At 41.3% G+C, this 24,991-nt stretch overlaps 1 protein-coding gene across 1 annotated transcript in view; it reads left to right on the forward strand.

Moving 5' to 3' along the window:
- Positions 1-24,991, forward strand: part of DNAH11 (dynein axonemal heavy chain 11) — a 359,440-nt gene that overhangs the window by 193,744 nt on the left and 140,705 nt on the right. The window contains exons 46-54 of the mRNA XM_060632677.3: positions 1,640-1,844; positions 4,490-4,655; positions 5,319-5,421; positions 7,123-7,362; positions 8,764-8,925; positions 9,197-9,390; positions 14,261-14,423; positions 15,927-16,050; positions 16,500-16,642. Of these exons, the coding sequence (XP_060488660.3) occupies positions 1,640-1,844; positions 4,490-4,655; positions 5,319-5,421; positions 7,123-7,362; positions 8,764-8,925; positions 9,197-9,390; positions 14,261-14,423; positions 15,927-16,050; positions 16,500-16,642 (1,500 nt within the window). The remainder of the gene's footprint in view (positions 1-1,639; positions 1,845-4,489; positions 4,656-5,318; positions 5,422-7,122; positions 7,363-8,763; positions 8,926-9,196; positions 9,391-14,260; positions 14,424-15,926; positions 16,051-16,499; positions 16,643-24,991) is intronic.

Raw genomic sequence — 24,991 nt, forward strand, 5'->3', positions numbered from 1 at the left:
CAGGCTCTGAACAGGCTTGGGTTTTAATCCAACTACCACCACTTACTACCATGCTGTGACCTTGGCCAAGTTATCAGTGTTCTCTTAGCTTTAGTTTCATCATCTCCGAGATGAAAATCCTAACAAAACTCTCCTCAAAGATTAGGTATGTGTATCATACAACATAGCTTATAAAGTGCTTACCATAGTACCTGTCACATACTCAGTTCTAAGTAAGTGTTAATTATTATTAATGTGTAGAGAAAAGAGCTAATAGCCAAATTAAAAGACACGTGATGACATTGAGCAGGAAAAAAGGAGAAAAATATTATAAAATGTAACTGATTAAAAACAGTCATCTGGGACTGTTTAATGTAGCACAGAACAGTCTTTGCCTTTTAGTAGGCCTTGAGAGCATCACTAAATCAAATCAGAATTCTAGAATAAATATTCATAATCATGAAAATGATCCTGAATGATCTATAAAATAGCAGTTGTGTTCAGGATATGCTAACCATGTAATGAAGAATATATTGTAGATTTTAGCTATTTTTTTTAATGAACAATCTGAATCTTGCAAATGGTTTTTTACCCCCTTTTGAAATTGGCCACCAAAAGTGTAAGAAATGTCAACTCTCTTTGCATCATTGTGCAGGATTCTTTTTTTTTTTTTAATTTTTTAATGTTTATTTTTGAGAGAGAGTCATAGTGTGAGAGAGGAAGGGGCAGAGAGAGAGGGGGACACAAACTCCGAAACAGGCTCCAGGCTCTAGGCTCTGAGCTGTCAGCACAGAGCCCAACGTGAGGCCCAAACCCACAAACCACAAGATCATGACCTGAGCTGAAGTCGGACATTCAACCAACTGAGCCACCCAGGCATCCTAATTGTGCAGGATTCTTTTTTTTTCTTTTTTTGCATGTCTACACCTGCTACCCTTTTCCTGATATTACATATTAATCTGTGTTCCCGGAGTCTGGTGTTTATTCCCATTCTTCATGTTATTGTATTCCTGTATGCCAACTCAAATTTGTTTTGAAACAATATAGTATATGAAGAAATAGCTAATTTTCAAAACAGAGGCATTGTTATGCAGTTTTTTTTAACTAAACAGTGCATAATAAGTTTGACATGTACTTTAGATTTATGACTATTTCACTTAAAATCACTGTTTCCCCATTGGGTTTCTCCCCAGGGTGAATGCCCTAACCATTTTGCCAGTTAATCTTATTCAGCCAAGACATTGCTACCAACTTTCATTTATGTGTGGCTTGACTTTCAAATGTTTTGTCGCTCCTAAAAAGTGGTAGACAGCTTCTTCAGTGTTTCCTGTATTCCCTTGTATGCATAATGCAAGGTTGGGCAGAGTGTAGGTACTCTGTGATAGGGTCTTTGGCTAGTACTTAATGTGGAAAAGATAAATCAGTTGCTTATGCCATTGTGCTTTGAAGGGACTACCCAGTTGCTCTCCTCCAGCTCTGACGTCTGAACTTTGACAATTCAAAACTGAAAATTAGGTAAGATTCCCCCGTACTGAGCATTAACCTGAATTAGGAACGCTTTGGGTCTCAACTGTGCAGTGACTGTGTTGGTCCAGATTCGGAATTTTGGAATGAACCTCTCTTTCTGACTTGGCTTTCTTTCTCTTCCTCCCTGCTGCAGAGAGTTATGGTTCACACATCAGAGACAACTCGTCTGAGATACTTCGTAAAGTTGCTGCTTGAGAAAGGACAGCCTCTAATGCTAGTAGGAAATGCTGGAGTGGGAAAGACGGCCTTCGTAGGTGACACGCTGTCAGGCCTCTCTGAGGATTATCTAGTGTCCCGTGTGCCTTTCAACTACTACACAACATCCGCGACTCTGCAGAGTAAGCGCCCCTCCTGTTTGTATTGTAGAAACAGGTGATCAGAGACTGTCAAGACTGGGCCATGCAGCCCAAGGGGAAAGCTACTTTCTCTAGGCTTTAGACCTTCTGCTGAAGCTTCAGATGAACTTTTACCTATCACCAATCTGGGTAAAATAAACTTTGTTTCAGCGTTGTGATTTTGGCTTTTTATGTCACTAAAGGCTTTATTTGGGTTATTATGCTTTAGAACCACAAGAATCGACATCAAAACCGTGTCCATTGCTGTTGCCTCTACGCAGTTTGGTCACCTTTAATCAGTTTTGTGGAGCCCAAGCAACATGAGAGGGTGCACAAGGAAGACCGCTCTGGTTGCCTTTTCAAGTAAACAATTGGTTTAGGAGAACTTCATTAAAACTGTGTCACTGAAATGGCAGGCCATGAGCTGTTAACTAAATATTTGGAAAACTGTAAGAATTTAAAACTGTTGAAAACATGTATCAGTGTCCTCAAAAGAGCCACACAGATTTTGGGCCTGCTGAATTAGGAAGGGTAAGCCAAGTAGACTTGGGAAGCAGAGGAGACAGTGGTAGGAGAAGCTGCTACTGGTATATCTGTCACTGTCCAGCAGAGTCAGGGTTAGACTGGCAGTGGGGCTGTGAAACTCCCCCTTGTGCAGTAGTTTATTAAGCCTGTTGAATTGCCCGGATTGCGGTTTCTGTGTTGTGTGTGTGTGTGCAGCGTTAGAAGTAGCGATTACTAACAAATTCTCTTGCTCATGGACGTTGTTAACTCAGCCAAGAGTGTTTTTTCTATAATTTCTTATTAATCAAGTTTGTCTTCATTGACTTCTTGGAGTGGAACAGTCAAAAATCTAACTTGGCAGTTTCTCACTTAATTCTTTAGCGAATATATATTGTTTATCTATTTTTTTCCAAGGCATTGTGTTCAGTGCGTGTTTTTCATTCAGAGACCCAGAAGGAGGGATCGCTTTATCACTTGTAAATGAAAGATTAGGTGTCCAATTCAGTAATTGAATGCAGTACTTGACTGAGGTATGAGTTCGTCTTGCTAATTCCTGGAAGGGTACGGGCATGTATAAGATTCAGACATAGACCATTAGCACAAACAATAGAGCAGTGTGCTTGAAAGAAAGTTTGCATTTGAAACCTTCAGGATGGAGTGGTATGCAGGCAGAGATGGGATTTGAGATAGAAGAATCAGTGGAAACAAACTTAGGAAAGAGAAAATTACAGAACACATTTAATTCATTGAATCTCTACGTTGGCTGATGCGCAGGGATGTGGTAGAAGATAGAGAAATGGCTGGAGAAGAGGGTTGGAGTTACATTGTTGATGGAACACTTGGTGTCAATTTTCCAAGATGAGGGGAGGGGCAGTGGGGATTTCTGGAACATGGGACTTTTAGTCCCAGGCCGTGTAGAATGGTTAGCCACTGTAACTGTACAAAAAGCTGAGATGCAAGCTGAAGACCATGTATTTCATTGGGTGGAAAATGGGGAGCAAGGAACTGACAAGCTGCAGGCTATACTTGAGATATCTGAGGTGGGGAGACCAGTCCCCCTGGGTAGTGTACCAGCTCTATGTAATGTTGCTCTGGACTAACATTGTGGAGCGAGTGATGAAAAGGAAGAGACCAGAGGTACCATTTATAGGCTGTGGCCAGGCATGTCTGGGACCAGGAGAGAAAGATTATATTGAAGCTTTGCATCTGGCTGACTGAGAGGGTGTTAATCACACAAACAGGAGCACAGAAGGGAAAAAGGAAGAGGTGTGTTGTGAGTGAGGAAGAGGCTTGTTTGGCGTTGGCCAAACAATCAGGTACCAGTGGCTGATAGGAAGTAAGCATTTGGGAATGCAGTTCCCCTGCTTGGAAGAGAGCTTTGTTAATTTTTCATCATATCCTTGTTTGTTCTTTCATTTATTTAGTCATTTGTTCATTTAACAAATGACTTGGGATTGTCATCAGGAATACAGTAATGACCATGATGTAGTTTCCTGTCCTTGAGCTGTTTATTGTTCATTTGGAGAGTCGGCAACTATTAGATACTACATCTTACACAGTCTATTCAGGGTTTTCTATCCTCATGATTTTTCTCAAATCTGTGCAAAGTCATTTAGGCCCGTGAAGAAATGTAAGCTGATGTGTGCACAAGATAGAGTCTTCGTACAGGATTCCCTTGTACTTCTGCACTTGGATAACCCAGGAAGAGAAGCATGGGGGACTCTCTTGAGCTGTCCCTAGAAGCTCCTGCAAGAGTGATTGAGAAAGACAAAGACTGAGGAAGTAGGCCATGGCTGGAGTGACAGTGGGCCATGTATTAGAGTGGGTTCCTGGAGGAAAGTACACAGACCAATGATGGTGTTGCCTCAGCTTGATGGCCAGTGTGGTATCATGTCACAGATGTTGAGTCCTCAGGGAAGGAGAGGTGAGGTGACCTCTGGCAGTAGGAGGGTGGTTGACCGGAACACATGACACAGAAGAGATGAGCAGAGAGTCATCACTGATATTAACCTGCAGAGAGGTGATACTTGGAGACTTAGAGTGGATGAAATGGACAGAAGATGAGGAAAAATTAGAAAAAAGGGATTAAGGACAGAAAGTTAAATTTTATCCAATTGGTGGGCAGAATGATACATTTGTTTCAGGAATTCTTGAGAAACCTCTAGAGAAAAAAGCTGGTCGTATCTATGGGCCAGGAGGAAACAAAAAACTGGTTTATTTCATTGATGATATGAATATGCCCGAAGTGGACTTATATGGCACAGTGCAGCCCCACACTCTGATTCGACAGCACATTGATTACAGACACTGGTAAGCGAGTCTCTGTGCTTTATTCTTTATTGAAATCCAATTATTATTTTGCATGAACATTGAAGAATAAAATTACCCTGATTTGCTCCTCCTTCCGAGGAGCATTTTCTCAGTTAACTTTTAAGTGTCATTTTACGTTCCCTTTTCATTGTCATAAGTGAGGTAAGGTTCCTTTTGTATCTTTGGAAGAATTGGATAAAAAAGTGACGTGCCTGTTTTGTGCATTACTGTCTAGTTGAAGTATTAAACTCTCAAATACACGAAATTACTTAGATGCTTGACCTTACTCTGTGGGCTGTAACTGTTTGGTAACGTCTGGGTATTGCAGTATACCCATCCCTGCCGTTAACTAGCAGGAGATCCCCCAGCCTAGCTGTGGTTATTTCTAACCAGAAATAGCGTCATGTGAGAATCAATAAGCATTAATAGTGTGTATTGATTTAGCTCCTTATGCCGATTCTGGCATCAAAGGAGCTATGTAGCCTTCTGTTTTCTGAGCTTTAATTTTTGTGTCCCTGAGATGAGACGAACACCCCCAACATCACAGAGCGCTTGTAAAGATCAAAGGAGACACTTTGTGATGAAGTCCTTCATAAACTGGGGGATTTTGTTGTGTTGTCATCTTTGGTTTTTGGATTTAAGGTTCTTTTTTCTATCTTTCAGGTATGATAGACAGAAGGTGATGCTTAAAGAAATCCACAACTGTCAGTACATTGCCTGCATGAATCTAATGGTGGGCAGTTTCACAATCAATCCTAGACTACAGGTAAGGTATAGAGTACTACTCCCTCCCCAATGGGCCCTAAATAAAATACCCAAACATTATAGATTGTGATTCTTGGTGCTGTGGATAGAAACGAGGGCTCCTACTGGACATTTGGTTAATAAGCATGTAAGCTATTTTTTTAATAGACTATTTTTTAAATATTTATTTATTTATTTATTTATTTATTTATTGAGAGAGAAGAGAGCACATGTGAGCAAGTGGGGGAGGAGCAGAGAGAGAGGGAGCGAATCCCAAGCAGGCTCTGTGCTGCCAGTGAGAGCCCAGTGCAGGGCTCAGTATCAAGAACTGTGAGATCATGACCAGCCAAAGTCAAGAGTTGGACGTTCAACCGACTGAGCCACCCGGGCATCCCATGTAATAGAGTATTTTTAGGAGCAGGTACAAGTTTAGAAAGGGAGGAGTTTTAGTTGAAAGTATTGAGAGTTTCCATGTACTCTCTCACACTCCTCCCACCTCATTTTACCCTATTATAAAATTTTATGTTACTGTGCTGCATTTGTTACAGTTGATGAACCAATATCCATTATTACTAACTAAAGTCACAAATTTACATTTGAGTTCATTCTTTGTGTTGTGTATTCTGTGGGTTTTGGCAAATGTATAATGTCAGGTATCCACTATGAAAATACCATACAGAAGAGTTTCACTGTGGTGAAAATCCCCTGTGCTCTACCTATTTTCCTCCATCCACCCTCCCTCCTGAATCCCTGGCGATCATTTAATCAGTTTCCTGTCTCCATAGCTTTACCTTTTTCAGAATGTCACATAGTTGAAATCCCATAGTATGTAGCCTTTTGAGATTGGCTTCTTTCACTTCATTTAAATTGCAGTTAAGGTTTCCCCATGTCTTTTCCTGGCTTGATACCTCATTTTTTTTTTTTATCACTACTTCATATTCATTGTATAGGTACATCAGTTTGTTGATCCATTCACCTATTGAAGGATGCCTTGGTTGTTCCCACATTTGGGAATTATGAATAAAGCTGATACAAATAAATATTGATGTGCATGTTTTGTGTGTGCATATAAGCTTGTAGTAACAACAGCCCCCACCAACTATAACATATGTTAAACAAGAGCATACAGCACCAAGTGTTGCTTGTTCCCTTATCTGGAATCAGCTGGTGGTTGGCTGGGTGGCTCTCATGATCTTGGATGGGGTCATCGATGTGTCCAGGAATTGACTATCAGCAAATCTGTGGTGGCTTTGACTAAAGTGGTAGGGGCCATGTGGCTCTTCTTCATGGACCTCTCATCCATCAGTAGACTTGTACAATTCATGGCAAAGGTAGAGCCTTAATAGAGCAAGTGGATGGGTGCCTGGCCGGCTCAGTCCATGGAACCGGTGGCTCTGGATCTCAGGGTTGTAAGTTCGAGCCCCATGTTGGGTATAGAGATTACTTAAAAATAAGATCTCAAAAAAAAAAAAAAAAAAAAAAAACAAGTGGAAGCATACAGGCTTCTGACAGTGACTGGCACACTGCCACCTACACCTCACTCTGTTGGCTCAATCATGTCATATGGCTAGGCCCAGAGTCAGAGAGGAGGGCACCAGAGTTATGTAGCAATGGGTACAGGGAGGGGTTTAAAAAATAATAGTTGGGCCTTTTTTTTTCTTGCACAATCTCCTGGTACCATTATAATCCTAATAATATGCAACTCTTATATTTTGTTTTTCAGAGACATTTCACTGTGTTTGCATTCAACTTTCCCTCCTTGGACGCACTACACACCATCTATAGCCAAATTCTTAACTTCCATTTCCAGCAGCAAGCATTTGGTCCCTCAGTTCTCAGGAGTGGCCCCTCTTTGATACAGGCAACAATCGCATTTCATCAGATGATGACACAAAACTTTTTACCCACAGCTGTTAAATTCCATTACCTGTTTAATCTGCGAGACCTGTCAAACATCTTCCAGGTATCTTGACAGCCCTGGGTTATGCATCTTGGGTGGAGGAATGATTATAGTAATATTAATGGTGTTCATTTCTGGAACTTAATTTAAGAGAATGCTGTATACTTTTGTGGGTGTATTCTTTGATTTTTAAACCATAAACTTCTCTGTGAAGTATGGATGGCAGGTTTATTCCCATTTTATCAATGGGACTAGTGGTTTCTCTAGGTTGTGTAGCGACTTAGGTCCATGTATTCCATATAAATATTTGAGTGCCTCATTTTGCGCCAAATGAGGGGGATCGTTTGTTATTTGCTTATATTTATGCAGTGTGATTCTTAAACATCCATCAAAAGCAGCTTGAATTTCTCACACTGCTTAATTATTTTGATTTGACCTTGACACTTACTTTGCTTACCCGGTACAAGGACAGCATTTATGTGTTTGGTTTAGAAAGGAAATTCCAAAGAGGGGATTGAAACGTGGAGTTAAAAAAAAAAGTTAACTGGAATGATCTACCTTATACAGTAAAAGTGGTTGGAGGGTTATTTATGGCCTGTCATTCCGCAACTGCCTCACGACCGTAACACCACATCAGGCGCCAGCTTCCTGAGGACGTGGGCCACTCATTCTCATGGCCGTCGTTCTAGCACCTGCTGGAAAGACTGTGCTCAGTACGGTGTGGTTTAAAAGTGGATTTTTAATCTTAGGGTAAAAAGGGGAAGAAAGGCCATAGGTGACATGGGATGAGAGGCCTGGTCACTGCTTATGTTCGGGCTCTCAAGTACACCTGACTTCACCAAATGTTGGTTTAGCACTTGCAACTACTTGTCGACAGCTCGCTGTGTTCTCTCCTAAGTCTAGAGCCAACCGACTCTCTCGCAAAGATGTGGCTTTGTGTGAATCCAAGATAGTGGAGGGCAGTGTTGAAACAGGGCGGGACGCAAAACGTTTTGGTGCTGATTCCGCATCTACCCACAAAGTGTGATTTGGGGCAGTTTACTTTTGGTGTCGTTTTCTTCATCTGCAAAATGGAAGGGTTAGATGAACTGATATCAGACGGTATTAGAATTTAAAAATTTTGATCCTGTGACATTCATGGTAGCTGTTTGTAAAACAGTTTGGGGAAACTTGATCTGTCGAAAGACTTAATAGACGCGAGTCCTCTAAAGAGGTGTTTATTTCCGGGGCTGGCTTTTGAAATACAATCTTAGCTACGTTCCAAAACTGGGTATAATGCTAGTAAATTTTTAAGATATTACTTACCAGAGAGTAAAACTACCACTATAGTAATTCTACTGACAATATTTCTTTTGAAGTAATAAATTACTAAATTTAGTATACAGTTAAAATGGTAAAGGAAAATACTATCTTGGAGTGTTATCAGTTACTGAGTTTTTAATTTTTCCCATTCTTTCTTTGTAGGGGATTTTATTTGCTTCTCCTGAATGCTTAAAATGTCCAAATGATTTAATACGCCTGTGGCTTCACGAATCTTCACGTGTTTATGGAGACAAACTGGTAGACCCAAAGGATTGTGATTTGTTTCAGAAAAAAATGCTGGAAACTGCTTATAAACACTTTGAAGTAAGTGTGTGGAATGTCAGAGGTGTCCATCCACTCTGGCACTAACTGGTGTCAGGGCAGAGTTAGATACAGATGTGAATGAATTGTGCACATACTTACCTTGCTTGGAACCATTGTGATTCCGGAATGTACACCGTCTGTACTTGGGAACATCCCACCTACCTGCTCATGGACTGACCTGCATGCTCTTCCCTTGACGGGCCCCTGCGCTTCCAGATGAATCATTCTGGATGGCTGCTGTGACTATCCTTGTCTTTTCCTCCTCCTGCAGGGTGCAAATGGTCATGCGCTGCTTCAACAGCCCCTCATCTATTGCCACTTTGCACACGGTGGGCAAGATCCACGTTACCTGCCAGTGAAGGACTGGGAGGTGCTGAGGACAGTTCTTACAGAAGCCTTAGACAGCCACAATGAGCTGAATGCTGTCATGAACCTGGTTCTGTTTGAAGATGCCATGCAGCATGTGTGAGTTGACAAGTCCTGATGGTTTTTCACAATGTAAAAATGGCTGGGTCACCACAATCGTTGTTTGACTGTAGATCATACTCAGTACTCTGAGTTGGTAGTTCTTATCTCTCATTTGCCATCCAGTATAAAACTGTAAGTGTCTCTCTAAGTTAGGTCACCATCTTTTTTTTATTTTTCCCAGAGAACTTTTATTTTTTTTTTTCATTTTTGTTTTTTTATCTACATCCAAGTTAGCATGTAGCGCGACAATGATTTCGGCAGTAGATTCCTTAATGCCCTTTACCCATTTAGCCCATCCGCCCTCCCACAAGCCCTCCAGTAACCCTCTGTTCTCCATATTTAAGAGTCTCTTATGTTTTGTCCCCTCCCTGTTTTTATATTATTTTTGCTTCCCTTCCCTTGTGTCCATCTGTTCTGTGTCTTAAAGTCCTCATATGAGTGAAGTCCTATGATATTTGTCTTTCTCAAACTAATGTCATTTAGCATAATAACCTCTAGTTCCATCCACATAGTTGCAAATGGCAAGATTTCATTCTTTTTGATTGCCAAGTAATACTCCATTGTGTGTGTATGTATGTATGTGTATACATATACACATGTGTATACGTATATATACGTGAACATATATGTACGTATATATACATACATATATGTTCATATATACATACATATATGTATGTATATATATTATAACATATAGTACTCCATTTGTGTGTGTGTGTACACACACACACACACCCCATCTTCTTTATCCATTCATCCTTCGATGGACATTTGGGCTCTTTCCATACTTTGGCTATTGTCGAAAGTGCTGCTATAAACATTGGGGTGCATGTGCCCCATCGAAACAGCACACCTGTATCCCTTGGTTAAATACCTAGTAGTGCAATAGCTGGGTCATAGGGTAGTTCCATTTTGAATTTTTTGAGGAACCTCCATAGTGTTTTCCAGAGTGGCTGCACAAGTTTGCATTCCCACCAGCAGTGCAAAAGAGATCCTCTTTCTTCGCATCCTTGCCAACATCTTTCATTGCCTGAGTTGTTAATTTTAGCCATTCTGACAGGTGTGAGGTGGTATCTCATGGTGGTTTTCATTTGTATTTCCCTGATGATGAGTGATGTTGAGCATTTTTTCATGTGTCAGGTGGCCATCTGAATGTCTTCTTTGGAGAAGTGTCTATTCATGTCTTTTGCCCATTTCTTCACTGGATTATTTGTTTTTTCAGTGTTGAGTTTGGTAAGTTCTTTATAGATTCTGGATACTAACCCTTTATCTGATATGTCATTTGCGAATATCCTCTCCCATTCTATCAATTGCCTTTTAGTTTTATTGATTGTTTCCTTTGCTGTGCAGAAGCTTTTTATTTTGTTAGGTCCCAATAGTTCATTTTTGCTTTGGCTTCCCTTTCCTCCGGAGACATGTTGAGTAAGAAGTTGCTGCGGCCAAGGTCAAAGAGGTTTTTGCCTGTGGATTTTGATGCCTTCCTGTCTCGGGTTTAGGTCTTTCATTCATTCTGAGTTTATTTCTGCGTATGGTATAAGAAAGTGTTCCAGGTTCATTTTTATGCATGTCGCTGTCCAGTTTTCCCAGCACCGTTTGCTGAAGAGACTGTCTTTATTCCATTGGATATTCTTTCCTGCTTTGTCAAAGATTAGTTAGCCATATGTTTGTGGGTCCATTTCTTCTGGGTTCTCTATTCTGTTCCATTGATCTGAGCATCTGTTTTTGTGCCAGTACCGTACTGTCTCAATGATTACAGCTTCAGAATGCATCTTCAAGTCCAAGGTCACATCTCAGTAATGTCATATGTCAGTATACTATTTTCTGATGTGTGGTCACAGCCATAATTTCATTTCACTGCAGCCCTGTTAGGTAAGAAAACTAAGAAAGAGGAAGGCATGGGAGATGTTCAAAGCCGTAAGGTTCTTAAGGGGCAGAAACAGGATGAAGTGAAACTGCTGGTCATTGGTAAATCCTGTTTATGGAGTGCCTCCCGAGTGCTAAACAGGAACAGTGTAAGGCTTTTCACTACTTTTGTGCAAATTAGAAAAGGAAAGGGGCATGTTTGCTTGGCAGAAAATTAGATGCCCCTGTTCCGGTGTAGAGTTTGGCTGACAAGGTTCTCTCTAACCTCCTAGACTGGGTTTTTTGGGCAGTGCACAGATCATGCAACCTTCCATAGCTCCCTTGCTGTCAGACAGGGTTGTAAGGCACTAGGGATACAGCAGCAAACAAGATAGTCTAGTCCTTACTCTAGTTGGGCTTATATTTTAGTGATGCTGAAAGACACTTATAAGGATATGAACAAATAAGCAAGAAAAATGTCGGAAAGTGATATGTCATGCTAGGAAATAGATCGATTCCAAGTACTAAGTATGCACATTCCCAAAAAGGGTCTGGGTAACTCTGTGAGGAGGTGATATTTAAAGTGAGATCAAATGGTAAGCAGGAGCTAAGCATAGAAAGATTTGAAGGAAGAACATTGTAGGTACGGGCATATTTCATGTGATCCCAGGGTTGAAGGTTCAAAAACAGAGAAGGGGTCATCATGGCTGCAGCATGGAGAAAAAGTGGAGAGAGCAGTGTGTGACACGGAAGGAGAAGCTGCAGTGGGTCTTATTGGTGCCAGTTTTTTCCTTGTTACCAGAGGAAGGAGTTCCAATTTTATTCTACGTGCAGTGAGAAGCTTTTCAACAGAGTTGAGCACAGGAATGACAGTATTTGTGGAATAGTCTCAGCAGCTTGCCATTGCTGCTGCTGTGTAGGAAGCAGGGTACGTCTTTACGTCCATTATTGTTCTCCTGGTCACCATCATTGGTCACTGCTGTATTCGTTTGCTAGCATTGCTGTCACAAAATGCCACACACGGATGGTTTAGATTAACAGACATGTATTGCCTCACAGTGGAGGCCGAAAGTCTGAAATTGAGGTGACAGAGAGCCATGTTCCTTCTGAAGGTGTTATGAAGGAATCTGTTCCAGAATTCCCTCCTAGCTTCTGGTAGTTCCTTGGCTTATAGCAGCTTAACTCCAATCCTCACATGGTATTCTTCCTCTGTGCATGTCTCCTTCCAAATTTCTCCTTTTTATAAGGACACTGGTTGGATTGCATAAAGGGCCCACCTTACTACGTAACGTAACCAATTTCTTCCTCAGTGACCCTATTTCAAAATAAGCTTACATTCTGAGGTACTAGGGGTTAGGACTTTACAATATAAATCTGAGGGGATACCTTTCAGTAGATAACACTGGCTTTTCCAAAGTGAAAGATTCCAACAATCTTTCTGGCAAAGATTAAAATAATGAAATCATGGTTAAAAATAAGTCAAGAAGGAAGGAAGTGTGGGAAGAAGGAATTTGGAACACACACACACACACACACATGAAAGGTGGAGAATCCAGTTTTTAGAAGTTGCTCTTGAAAATGTTTATAGCCCAAGTGCTCAAGAAAAACTTTGGAGACCTCCCCATCATGAGTTATTATAAGCATGTTAAGTATTGATAGTTTCATCGATCCCTTTGTGGTTGCAATCCTCTGGTTATGCCATGGTTTCAGTTAGAATTTGACCATGGTGCTAATTGAAGTATTAGTAACACTGTTTCTGCTTCGGCTGGGAGACACTGTGTATGTACATTATGGGGCAGGTGAAAGAGATCTCCTGCTGCTGCTGGAGGAGAGACTCTTGTCACAAAATCCTTCAACCTGGGCTCCTCAGTGGTCTAAAAAGGAAGACTGTTTCTTTGATCGGGGAGTATGCTGAGTGACTCAGGGTGAGAGATGACTTCACAGCACGTCCTGGAGGGCTTGTAGAAAGGAACTTTGCTTAAGAACCTGGTGAGGTACAAACCTCGAAGCAAATGTTAAAATGAAAGGGAAACTGCTTTGTAACTTCGGGCTTGACCTGCATTAGAGTAGTTTTTCGGCTTTCCAGAGGTGATTTTGTTGTGTGGTCATGTAGGGTAAAACCCACTGGAAGGGCTAAGCTTGTAAAATTAAGCTGTCTTTTTAGTTACTGAAGGCTTTCAGTGGAGAGGTGCCAGTCCCAGCATAAGTGATCCCAGCTTTGTTTTATCTGGAAGTGCTTTTGTGAAAACCATCTAGGTGGATCATTGAAGTCTGGAAGTTGACATTCAACCTAGAACTGACGTGATGCTGTCTGATTTTTTGCATGTGGGTGTCTGTATGCTTATATTTTGGGTTTTTGCTGTTCTTAGTATTCATAACATAATTATGACATATTTCTTCAAGGTGATGTTAAAGCTATCTTATTCGTAACTGTAAAATGTGGGGATGATATCAGTAGCTTAGTCCTTCAGAATCTCCTCAATAATACAGAGCAAGGGACTAGTTGGACTTGCTGGAGACATAATTCAGTGATTCTGAAAGATTTCACTAAATTTTCTAGAGTGCCCAAGGACAGACAGAGCTTTAGTGCAAAGGAAGTAAGAATCGTAGAGACAGGTGTTTAATCTGCGTGAAGTCAGTCACATGTGAGATATTTGTTGATCGAAACAAATCCATTCTTTCCAAAGTAATTTCACAGCAGAAGTTTCTGGCACAAGTTGCTGGACTTGGATGCTGGTGAAGTTGGGGTCTTTCTTGCTAATCGTAAAAACTTGGCACTTGACGAAAAGGCCTTGTGTATGGACAGGAAGAAAGCGGTGAGTCCAAGATGTGGTTAGCAGGGCAGTTTGTTAGGCCTCCAGTGTGAGGGCACAGGGAGGGAGCATCCTTGATGTGGAAGCAGATGAGAGAGGACTTAAGGTTTAAAATAAAAATTCAGGTTCAGTGTGTAGAAACGTTTCTAAAAAGTAAAGCAGACCTAGTCCCTAAGCTCGTCAGCCTTGAGTGTGCCTTCTCTCTCCAGGTGCCGCATCAGCCGAATCCTTCGCACCCCTCAGGGTCACGCGCTCTTGATCGGAGTGGGCGGCACTGGCAAGAAGAGCTTGTCCCGCCTGGCAGCTTACGTTTGCAGACTTGAGGTCTTCCAGGTCACTGTGACCCAAGGCTTCGGAATCCAAGAACTCCGGGTGAGTGAGGGTGGCAGGTGGTCCCTCTGCCCTCCTGCCTGGTCGATAAAGCAGGAGCTGGTATCGTGCCTGTGTCAGCTCTGACTCCCCGATTTGGCCAACACTTCCCCTGCCAAGAGGGGGAAAGTTTCTGCTGATTTAGGTACCTTTGTCTCTTCATGGTAAATTTAGTAATAGTAAAATTCTATAAATGCTTATAGATATATAAGCCTATAAGCCTATAGACCTGACTCAGAAAATACTGTATTAAATACTTGCTTATAGGGGCTTCTGGGTGCCTCAGTCAGTTCATCATCCGACTCTTGATTTAGCTCAGATCATGACCTCACGGTCATGGGATCAAGCCCCACATCGGGCCCTGTGCTGACAGCACGGAGGGTACTTGGGATTCTCTCTCTCTCCCTCTCTCTCTCTGCCTCTACCTCTCTCTCAAAATAAATAAACATTTTTAATTAAAAAAGTACTTATAACCAACATGGTTTTTCCTTTGTATTGACCACACTTGCTGTTCAACACTTTTAGTATTCCTATATAATGAAAGGGCAGAAAAAGGTACTGCCTTCACAAATGCAAGTAGATTTCTTCCATTTTGAATGAATCGTGAAAATGATTCATTGACAGGAATACGTGTGCTTTTTAAAAATTGGTTTTTTAACTTGGGGTGATGAGCACTGGGCATTGTAAGTAAGCGATGAACCCCTGAATTCTGTTCCTGAAACCAATATGCACCGTATCTTGGCCAACTAAAATTTAAATTAAAAAAAAATTGGCTTTGGGGTGCCTGGATGGCTCAGTCAGTTGATCATCTGATTTAAGCTCAGGTCATGATCTCATGGTCTGTGAGTTCAAGCCCCATGTTGAGCCCTGTGCTGACCTCGGATTCTGTCTCTCCCTCTCTCTCTCTGCCCGTTCCCCACTCGCACACGCTGTCTCTCAAAAATAAACAAACATTAATTTTTTTTTTTAAATTTGGGTCTTTAATCAGAACCGTACTTACAAAGTAATATTCAAGGTTTGTGGAAAGTGATGTGTGGGTGAAATGTGGGCATTTTCACCCAAAAAGGGAAAATAAATCACATGCTTTCAATATTTCTAAGCAAAACGAAGTACATAACCAAATAAAAACTGTTTTCCCTGAAATAGTCAGTTGTTGAAATAAGTAGATTTTTCCTTTTACCATGTTGCTTGGCAAAGGCATCACCAAATTCATTTTCGACTAGTAGGAGGGAGTTATCCGTTGGCCACTGATTTTCATCCCTATGTTCCATTAAGCCCCAGACATGGCACTCATCATTGTATTGCCAGATGAGGTGATGTCATGCTGTTGACCCCCATGTGGGGTTTCCGAGAGGAAAGAACATGTAGGTAGACAAGGGGAAAGTTAAACATGCCTCTTTCTCGCCGTTGTTACACAGTGCTTCCCAGCCCACACAAACATAGCACCATCGCAACATCACATCAGCATCGCAACAACGCATGAGTGATAGCCTCCTTTACTTACAGGTAGATCTTGCCAATTTGTACATCAGAACTGGAGCCAAGAACATGCCCACTGTGTTCCTGCTGACAGATGCCCAGGTTCTAGATGAGAGCTTTCTCGTGCTGATTAATGACTTGCTGGCATCAGGTGATTAAATCAACACATTCCTTGAAAGATCTTCCCCCGTGACAAATTATCTGTAGTTGCAGTGAACTTTAAAGAGAGATAATTTGTCTTTGAGGTATTTGCTGGGACAGTCTTTGGGGAGAAAGCCGTAAACCTAACTAATTTGATGTGTATTGCTTTCTTAGTCTGCTTACAGTTGTAAGGTGCTTGGAGGAGCCTTGAGGAAAGTAGTAAATGTTATTCCTACACGTACGCGCTCAGTGGGTGTGTCCATCACAGCTTGTTCCCCGTGTGCCATGTGGCCTGTAAATACAAAAAAGAAAAAAAAATTGAATTGCATTTCTGATTTCCAACTCTTTATCATTTAAACTGAACTTTGTATTATAAAGCAATCCAAGCATTAAAAAGTCTTATCTAAAATTGAAATTGTGACTGCCTTTCAGTAACTCTACTCACTCCTTTGGGGGCAGGAGAAATTCCGGATCTGTTCAGCGATGAAGATGTAGACAACATAATTTCTGGAGTTCGTAATGAAGTTCGTGGTCTAGGCATGGTGGACTCCAGAGAAAATTGCTGGAAATTCTTTCTGTCCAGGGTGCAGCTACAGCTCAAGGTAAGAAACACTTGCTTCCATGCATAATGTTTAAAACCTGCCATTGGAACTCTGACATGGTTCGCCTTCACGGTGCATACCGTGAGTTTGAATTTCATCCATTCGGTTTGAAAGGACGTTTGCATTTTTACATGCCCATGTCTGGAGTATACCTTCCGAAGGTTTCCCTTATGCTGAGCATCTATAAAGCATTGCACCGAGCAGACTGTGTGCTGCTCGACTGAACTGGACGTGGTCTTTGTCCTTGAGGAGCTGACACTGCTCAAGGAGACAAGAGCCCTTACAAATAACTCTAGTACAGGACTGATGTGCGTATCGCCGTGAGTTACAGGCAAGCACAGCATCATTCCCTGCAGTGGGCTCTCCTGGAGGAAGTGACATGCCATGCCTCAGGCATGGATTGGAATCTATGGGGAAGTGCTGGGTGGGGAGGATCCTTCAGGGAGAGGACATAACAATTTATGTAAGTGTAGGGTTGGACTGTCCTGTAGACCTTTGGAGAAACCCAAGATTGCCCTGAATAACCGGAACACAGGGTTTGTTTTAGGGGAAGAAGGTGGATCAGGCTGGGAAGTAAGTTAGGATGAGGTAAAGGGTTGTAAATCAGGAAGGCAGCCGTGGGAGACGTTTGGATTAAGGAACTGAATTACGTCAGTACTTCAAGGCAAGCAGTTCAGGTGTATTAACCAGACGATCTGAGTGTCAATGGAGTTTCTTCCCTCCAGACTGCTCTGTGCTTCAGTATTGCTCATAGGGATATAATATAACCAAATACTAGCCTCAGGAAAGATCAAGTATTCTAAGAAATACCTCCAAATTCATGGCAGGAAGCCAATTTAAGGAAAATTCAGGCTTCCTGGTATAGACATGGTTAGTAACCTAGCCACTTACCACTTTGCTGTTACTTCTAGGATGCCAGGCCTGTCGGGCAAGTAACAGGCTCCAGGATTCAGTAGTGCCTGGAAACCACAAGGAAAGGGGGTGGGGAGTGTGGCAGCCATGAATGTACCTCCCCTTGGAGAGATTGTAAGGTTCTCTTCTGCCCTGCTCTTTTAAATCCCACATTAATCTTACTGAGCAATGGTGGGCTGACGTTAGATCAGAATTTACAGTTCACTTGCCCAAAGCGTTTTCTCCCCATCAAGATGTTACTAAGAATATTTTTGCTAGGTCATAACAAGGCGAGAGATTTCTCCCTGTTCCGTGGTGGTACATTTGGATCACATTTTCTTGATGAAATGGAAAAACAAGTACAATAATAGAATTTGAGATGGTAATGTTATAAATCATTATCAAAGTCTGTTCTTAGAGCAACAAAATCAGCATTACCTAGAAACTTTCTATAAATGCAAGTTTGGGTGCCTGGGTGGTTCAGTCTGTTGTGCCTCCAACTCGATTTTGGCTCAGGTCATGATCCCAGAATCCTGGGATTGAGCCCCATGTCGGGCTCTACGCTGACAGCATGGAGCCTGCTTGGGATTCTCTCTTTATCTCTCTCTCTGTCTGCCCACTTCATACGTCATGGGACACCTGAGTGGCTCAGTCATTTGAGCATCTGACTCTTGATTTCGGCTGAGGTCATGATCCCAGGGTCATGGGATCAAGCCCCACATCTGGCTCCGCACTGAAAACGGAGCCTGCTTAGGATTCTCTCTGTTCCGCTGCCATTCCCAGTTTGTGTGTTCTCTCTTTATCAATCTCTCTCTCTAAAAAAAAAAAAAGACCAAGTTCTCCAGTTCCACCCCAGATCTCTTGAATCAGAAACTCTGCATGGGATCCACAATGTATGTTTTAATAATCCCTCTGGGTACTGCTGAGGCACACTAAAATTTTGAGAACCATTGTTAAAAATAATGCTAAAGTGAGCGTTCTTTACCTACATCTTTTATATACAACTTTGCTTTTATCCATAGGATAAATTCCTAAGAGAATTGCTAAGTTCAGTTGTTACAGCTTACAGTGTTTTGTTTTGTTTTTAGTTTATTTATATATATTGAGATAGAGGGTGAGAAAGGGGCAGAGAACGAGAGAGGGAAAGAGAATCCCAAGCAGGCCCTGTGCTGTCAGTGCAGAGTCTGACACGGGGCTCGAATTCATGAACTGTGAGATCATGACCTGAGATGAAACCAAGAGATGGATGCTTAACCAACTGAGCCACCCAGGTGCCCCATTACTTATGGCTTATAGTGGTTTTATTTTTATTTTTTATTTTTTTATTTTTTTAACGTTTATTTATTTTTGAGACAAAGAGAGACAGAGCATGAACGGGGGAGGGGAAAAGAGAGAGAGGGAGACACAGAATCTGAAGCAGGCTCCAGGCTCTGAGCCATCAGCCCAGAGCCCGACACGGGGCTCGAACTCACAGACCGCGAGATCGTGACCTGAGTTGAAGTCGGACGCTTAACTGACTGAGCCACCCAGGCGCCCCAAATGGTTTTAAAACACACCTGCCAGTTCTTTGATGTGCTTTTTACACACACAGGTAGCGTCTAATTCCTTTCTTCTTGAATCAGGGTAGGCTTACAAGTATGGGAATGTGGACATGCTGAGTAACTTCTGAGGCTAAGCTATAAAGGGCCCACTTTTCCATTGACTTACACGTGGTTTTTTTTATAAGACTTCTATGTATACAAAGCAATTAATCTTATATATGTATTTCATATATTTTTCCAATTCTTATTTGTCATTTAAATATACATACAGTACATGTTTATTTGTTTATAACTTTAAAGTTTTAAGAAGTTTTTTATTAGATGAATCAGTGTTTTCCATCATGGATTTGGAGTTGATTGTGAACTTAAGGAAGTTTTTCTCTCCAAGATTATAAAACTCTTCCCTAGAAGCAGTGAGAATTCAGCTGGGCAGCAAATAAGAGAATATCCCCAAACTTAGAGACCTATGCTTTATCCTGTTTCCTTTCTGCCAACGCTTTTCCTCACGCTTCCTGCTTCGTGACCACCACATGAGTGCAGTGGGGTCTGTATTCCAGATAGGAAGACAGAGGGGGAGGGCAATGTGGGAGTTCTCTGAGTGGGAAACCAAGGCTTCCCCCCAAGACCCTATGCTGACGTCTTAGTGGCCACAAGTGTGTCACCTGCCATTTCTACCTACCAGGGAGTCTGGGGAAGTGAATTTTTGATCTTGTCACATGGCCTTTATGGATACAATTAGAAGTGGATTTTGGAATAACAGCAGATTCCATCATTCCAATACCTTTATGTTTTATGTTTAAAACTTTGCTATATCTAGGGGCGGGGGGGTGCCTGGATGGTTCAGTTCGGTTGGGTGTCCAGCTCTTGATTTCAACTCAGGTCATGATCTCACGGTTCATGGGTTCAAACCCCATGTCGGGCTCTGCGGTGACAGCTCCAGGCCTGCTTGGGATTCTCTCTCTCCCTCTCCCTGCCCTTCCAGCACTTGAATGCATGCATGTGCTGTCCCTCAAAAGAAATAAACTGATTTTTAAAAAAAGCTTTACTACATCTAAAATATATTTATTACCATAAATGGTAAAGAGTGAGCTGAGAGGTTTCAGGTTATGTTTTTTTCCAGAAAGATACCTTTTTCTCTTAACATCATGTATTCCTTCCTTACTGATTTAAAGTAATACGATTTAAGGTAATATCCTTATTATATGTCATATCGAGTCTATTTCTAGATCCTTTATTTTTTTTAACTTTTGTTTTTTTAATGTTTGTTTATTTTGAAAGAGAGAGAAAACAGGGGAGGGGCAGAGAGAGAGCGAGACAGAGAATTCCAAGCAGGCTCCACGCTGTCCTCACAGAGCCCTATGTGGAGCTCGAACTCATGAGCTGTAAGATCATGACCTGAGCTGAAATCAAGGGTTGGATGTTTAACAGACTGAGCCACCCAGGTGCCCCTGTTCTCTTGATAAGTCTCTGTATTACTGATCCTAGCCTTGTACTGTGTAAATCATTAAGGTTTTATTACACATTTTTATATCTAATATCTCACCATTCACGTTTACTTTTTCTTTGCTCTCACATGTCTCTATGTCTGGAAAAACAACAGAATCATTTTGTCACATTCTAAACGCATTCCATTTTCATTTTGATTGTAATTGTGCTGACTGCTTATTTTATATTAGGGAGAATTAAATATTATATAAAGTTTTTTGTAGAGGGAATATTTCTTTCACGTGGTTTTCTGATGGCATATTGTTTGTATATAAGAGAGCTATTGATTTTTAAATTTTATAACCTGCTATTTTTATAACCAGCCTCTCTGGTAGTTTCTGATAGCTGGTTGATATCACATAGCCTACAGGTAATATTTTGTCTCTTAATATTCTGTTTATCTGCTTTTCTCCCTCATTGCATTGTTAAATTTACTGAACGTTAAATAATTATGATGGTAGTGGAAACTTTGTCTTGGTTTTTACGTTAATAAGGACATTTCTCATGTTTCACTATTAAGTCTTTTGTTGGCTTTTGCTTCAGAATATATATCTTGTCAAGGAAGTATCTATTAAGTTCCTTTTCAGCATCTGCTGAGATAATTATATGGTTTTGCTCCGTGAACTTACTAACACTTGTACAGTACAGATTGATGTATCGAAGTTTTAACATTTTTACGTTTTAAATTCATCTTTCCCTTCACCTGTTTCCTTCCACTCCACTTCAGGAGGCCTTCCCAAAGCCGAGACCAGTTTTATGTTCACCTCTTTTCAGAGGCCCTTCTTCACTGTTGACCTCACCCCGAGCTAGAATTTATTTTGGTGTTAGATATGGATCATTTTTCCCCTATTGCCACAGGATTCCTACTTGAATAATCTATCCCTTTCCTACTGAAATGAATAAGAGAGTTTGTGTTTTAATGCTAAGGAAGAATAGGATGTCTCCCTCAAATACTCCTGTCCTTGTGACCTTGTCACTCCATTTGCTGCATCAAGAGGAGTAGTGATGAGCATCTTACCCTGGGGGACAAATAATATGGCATAAAAATGGGTCACCTTTTAGCTTCTTTCTCTTCATAAATACTACCCTCACATCCTTGGATTTTTAAGAGTTGTGGCTTGCCGTGTGTCAGTTTCATATGCTGTGATTCTCGCCAGCGTGTACTAACGACTCAGAATTCCCGATGAGCTGATATTTGCCTTGCTTACGTTCCTACCGGGGCGACCTGGGAAGCTAAATGTGTTACAGGGTTGGTGAGCACACCTGGCAGGTCAAGCTAAATGACGTGAAGTTGCCACCCCATTACCCATGCTCACCACCCAAAGCCAGTACCCATTTGGAGTGCAAGGGCAGCGAGAACCTGTTGGCGTGCAAAATGTGACTTCTCAATCCGCAGGGCACTTCCCATTAATGACTATCAGATGTGAGTACTTGGATTGCCTGAAATAAGCCAATGAGTAAATGCCAAATGCTCTCTCTCCTTCATGTTTGTATATGTACATATTTTCTTGTTAATTTTTAAAAAATGTTTATTTATTTTTGAGAGACAGAAAGAGGAGGCACAGAGAGAGAGGGAGACAGAATCCCAAGTGGCCTCCGCCCTGTCAGCGCAGAACCCAACACGAGGCTCTAACTCAGAAACCGCGAGATCACGAGCTGAGCAGAAGTCAGATGCTCAAACGACAGAGCCATGCAGGCGCCCCGTGTGCATCTTTTCACACATAATTCTCATCTTGCAACTAGAGTGTAGTATGCTCATCTTCTCTGCCGTTGACTTTAGTCAGCCCAAGAACTTGTCTTTCTTGTCTTCCTTCTCAGCCACCTGATGCCCTAGGGAAGGGGGCACTTGAGGTGTATAAGAGCCGCTCATTGTTTCCTGAGACTCTGGATACCTGTCTTGTCACGTATCTGTCTATTGAGGGATGTGTGTGTGTGTCTTTGTATACATACACTTATGTGATTTGTATTTTTAGAGAATGAGACAGTCATTTCTGATAATGTAAGAATAGGTGTTCATTGTAGAGAATTAAAAAATACAGAACCATATGAAGAAAAAAATTGGGCTAAATTATGTTGCTTGGAGATGACTACCGAATGCCTATCGGTATATCTCCTTCCAGTTTTCTGTATGTGTATAAACACATGCAAAGTACATATTCAGAACTGATGGTTTTTTCACATCTGTCACTATTTCCTTACATTCCTTTTTGCCTTTTTTTATTAGAAGGCTCCCATAGAAAAGAAATGATTCCAAGAATTGGGCGTATGGAGTAAAATACTTCACTCAAACATACTTTATTCTAGATACCTATTTGTTTAACACCTTTATTCAAGTATATCCTTTACCAAATTTCCTAATGGTTTGTTACAGTTTTATTGATTTATAGGAATTCTTTCCATATCTGGATAATATTCAGATGTCCATAATGTTCTTACCTACTTTACATGTTGCCAGTGATTCTGCAAGTTCATCATAATCCTGCCTTTGTTTACGATGACTTCTGTTTTATATTGTTAAAAAATGTCTAATTTTTCTTACATGATTTTGTGTGTTAAGGCTTTTTGAGAAAGCATTTCCATACTTCATAGTTGTGAAAATATTCTTCTGAATTCTATTTAAATTGACTTAAAATACTTTTTTTTTTTAATTTTTTTTTTAACATTTATTTATTTTTGAGACATAGAGAGACAGAGCATGAACGGGGGAGGGGCAGAGAGAGAGGGAGACACAGAATCGGAAGCAGGCTCCAGGCTCTGAGCCATCAGCCCAGAGCCCGACGCGGGGCTCGAACTCACGGACCGCGAGATCGTGACCTGAGCCGAAGTCGGACGCTCAACCGACTGAGCCACCCAGGCGCCCCCAAATTGACTTAAAATACTTTTAATGGTTAACCCTGGACTGTTGTGTACCATACAGGTGACTTTTCTACTCTCACCCTCCCTAAGTTCTGTAAACACCATTAATTATGTAATCTTTCATCACTGATTTGAAATGCTAGCTGTCCTCATATACTAAATGTTTAAACATGTAGTATTCTATTTTTCGACTCTGTTATGTTCCATGAATCTGTTCATCCCTGCTTACATCATTATCACACCGCTGGGGTACCTGAGTGGCTCAGTCGGTTAAATATCTGACTTCTGCTCAAGTCATGATCGGGTGGTTCGTGAGTTTGAGCCCCACATTGAGCTCTATGGTGACAGTTCAGAGCCTGGAGCCAGCTTCACATTCTGTGTCTCCCTCTCTCTCCTTCCCCAACTCACACTTTCTTTCTCTCTCAAAAATAAATGTTAAAAAAAATTTTGGGGGGCGCTTCGCCTGGGTGACTCAGTTGGTTAAGCGTCTGACTTCGTGATCTCATGGTCCATGGGTTCGTGCCCTGCATCAGGCTCTGTGCTGACAGCTCATAGCCTGGAGCCTGCGTCTGATTCTCTCCCTCTTCTGCTCCTCCCCCAGGAGAGTCTGCCTCTCTCTCGCTCAAAAAATAAATAAGCATTAAAAAAATTTTGTTTAATTTCTTTTAATATCACACTGCTTTGCTTATTGTAGCTTTGTGTTATATTCTGGAATCTGGTAGAGCAATATCTTCTTCCTTTTCTACATTTACTTAGCTATTTGTACCTTCACCAGATGAACTGTGGAATCAGCTTAGCATTTTAGAAAACCCTATGAGAACATATAGGCTAATTTGAGGGTGATGGATACATCTGCAATATTAACGTTTCCATTCGTTCACACTGTTTTTCTGTGTACTTAAAAACTTATGTTTTATTCCCCAATAGTGTGAATTGCGAATGTTGTCTTCTTAAAAATGTCGTTTGACGTTCTTACCCTTTTTTATTGCATACGAACTTTAGACTCACTTGGTTAAGCTCCATTCACCTTGTTGGGAATTACTAGAGCTGCCTAAGTTTTGTTAATGAATGTGGGAGGAGTAAGTATCTTCATAATGATCTTCTCTGGGAATGTAGCACATCTTGTCATTTAGTCAAAAGATCTTCATTGACTTTCAGTAAAGCTGCTGCTATCTTTGTATGTTTTACACATTTCTTAAGTTCTTTCTCAATATTTTATAGTATTTTTTGCTCTTGCCAAATTTTCTAACAGATTGTGGTGGGCAGATAAGAATGCCATTGGAGGGAGGAAGGTATGGATGGATGGATGGTTGGATGGATGGATGGATGGATGGATGGATGGATGGATGGATATTTATTTGTTTGTTTTACCAGCCAGTTCGTTGAACGCTCCAGTAGGTTTTATGTTTTGTACTTAAGAGTTTGCTGAGAGGACAGTTCCATCACCTTTGAATTTTTACTCCTACTTTCTATTTATTTTAGAGAGAGAAAGCATAAGCAGAGAGAGAGGCCGGGGGGTGGGGGAAGAGAAGGAGAGAGACTGCCTCTTAACTAGTCTCCCTACTCAGAGCATATC

Source organism: Panthera onca, chromosome A2, assembly GCF_046562875.1.
Source record: "Panthera onca isolate mPanOnc1 chromosome A2, mPanOnc1 haplotype 2, whole genome shotgun sequence".
NCBI classification, from domain to species: Eukaryota; Metazoa; Chordata; class Mammalia; order Carnivora; family Felidae; genus Panthera; species Panthera onca.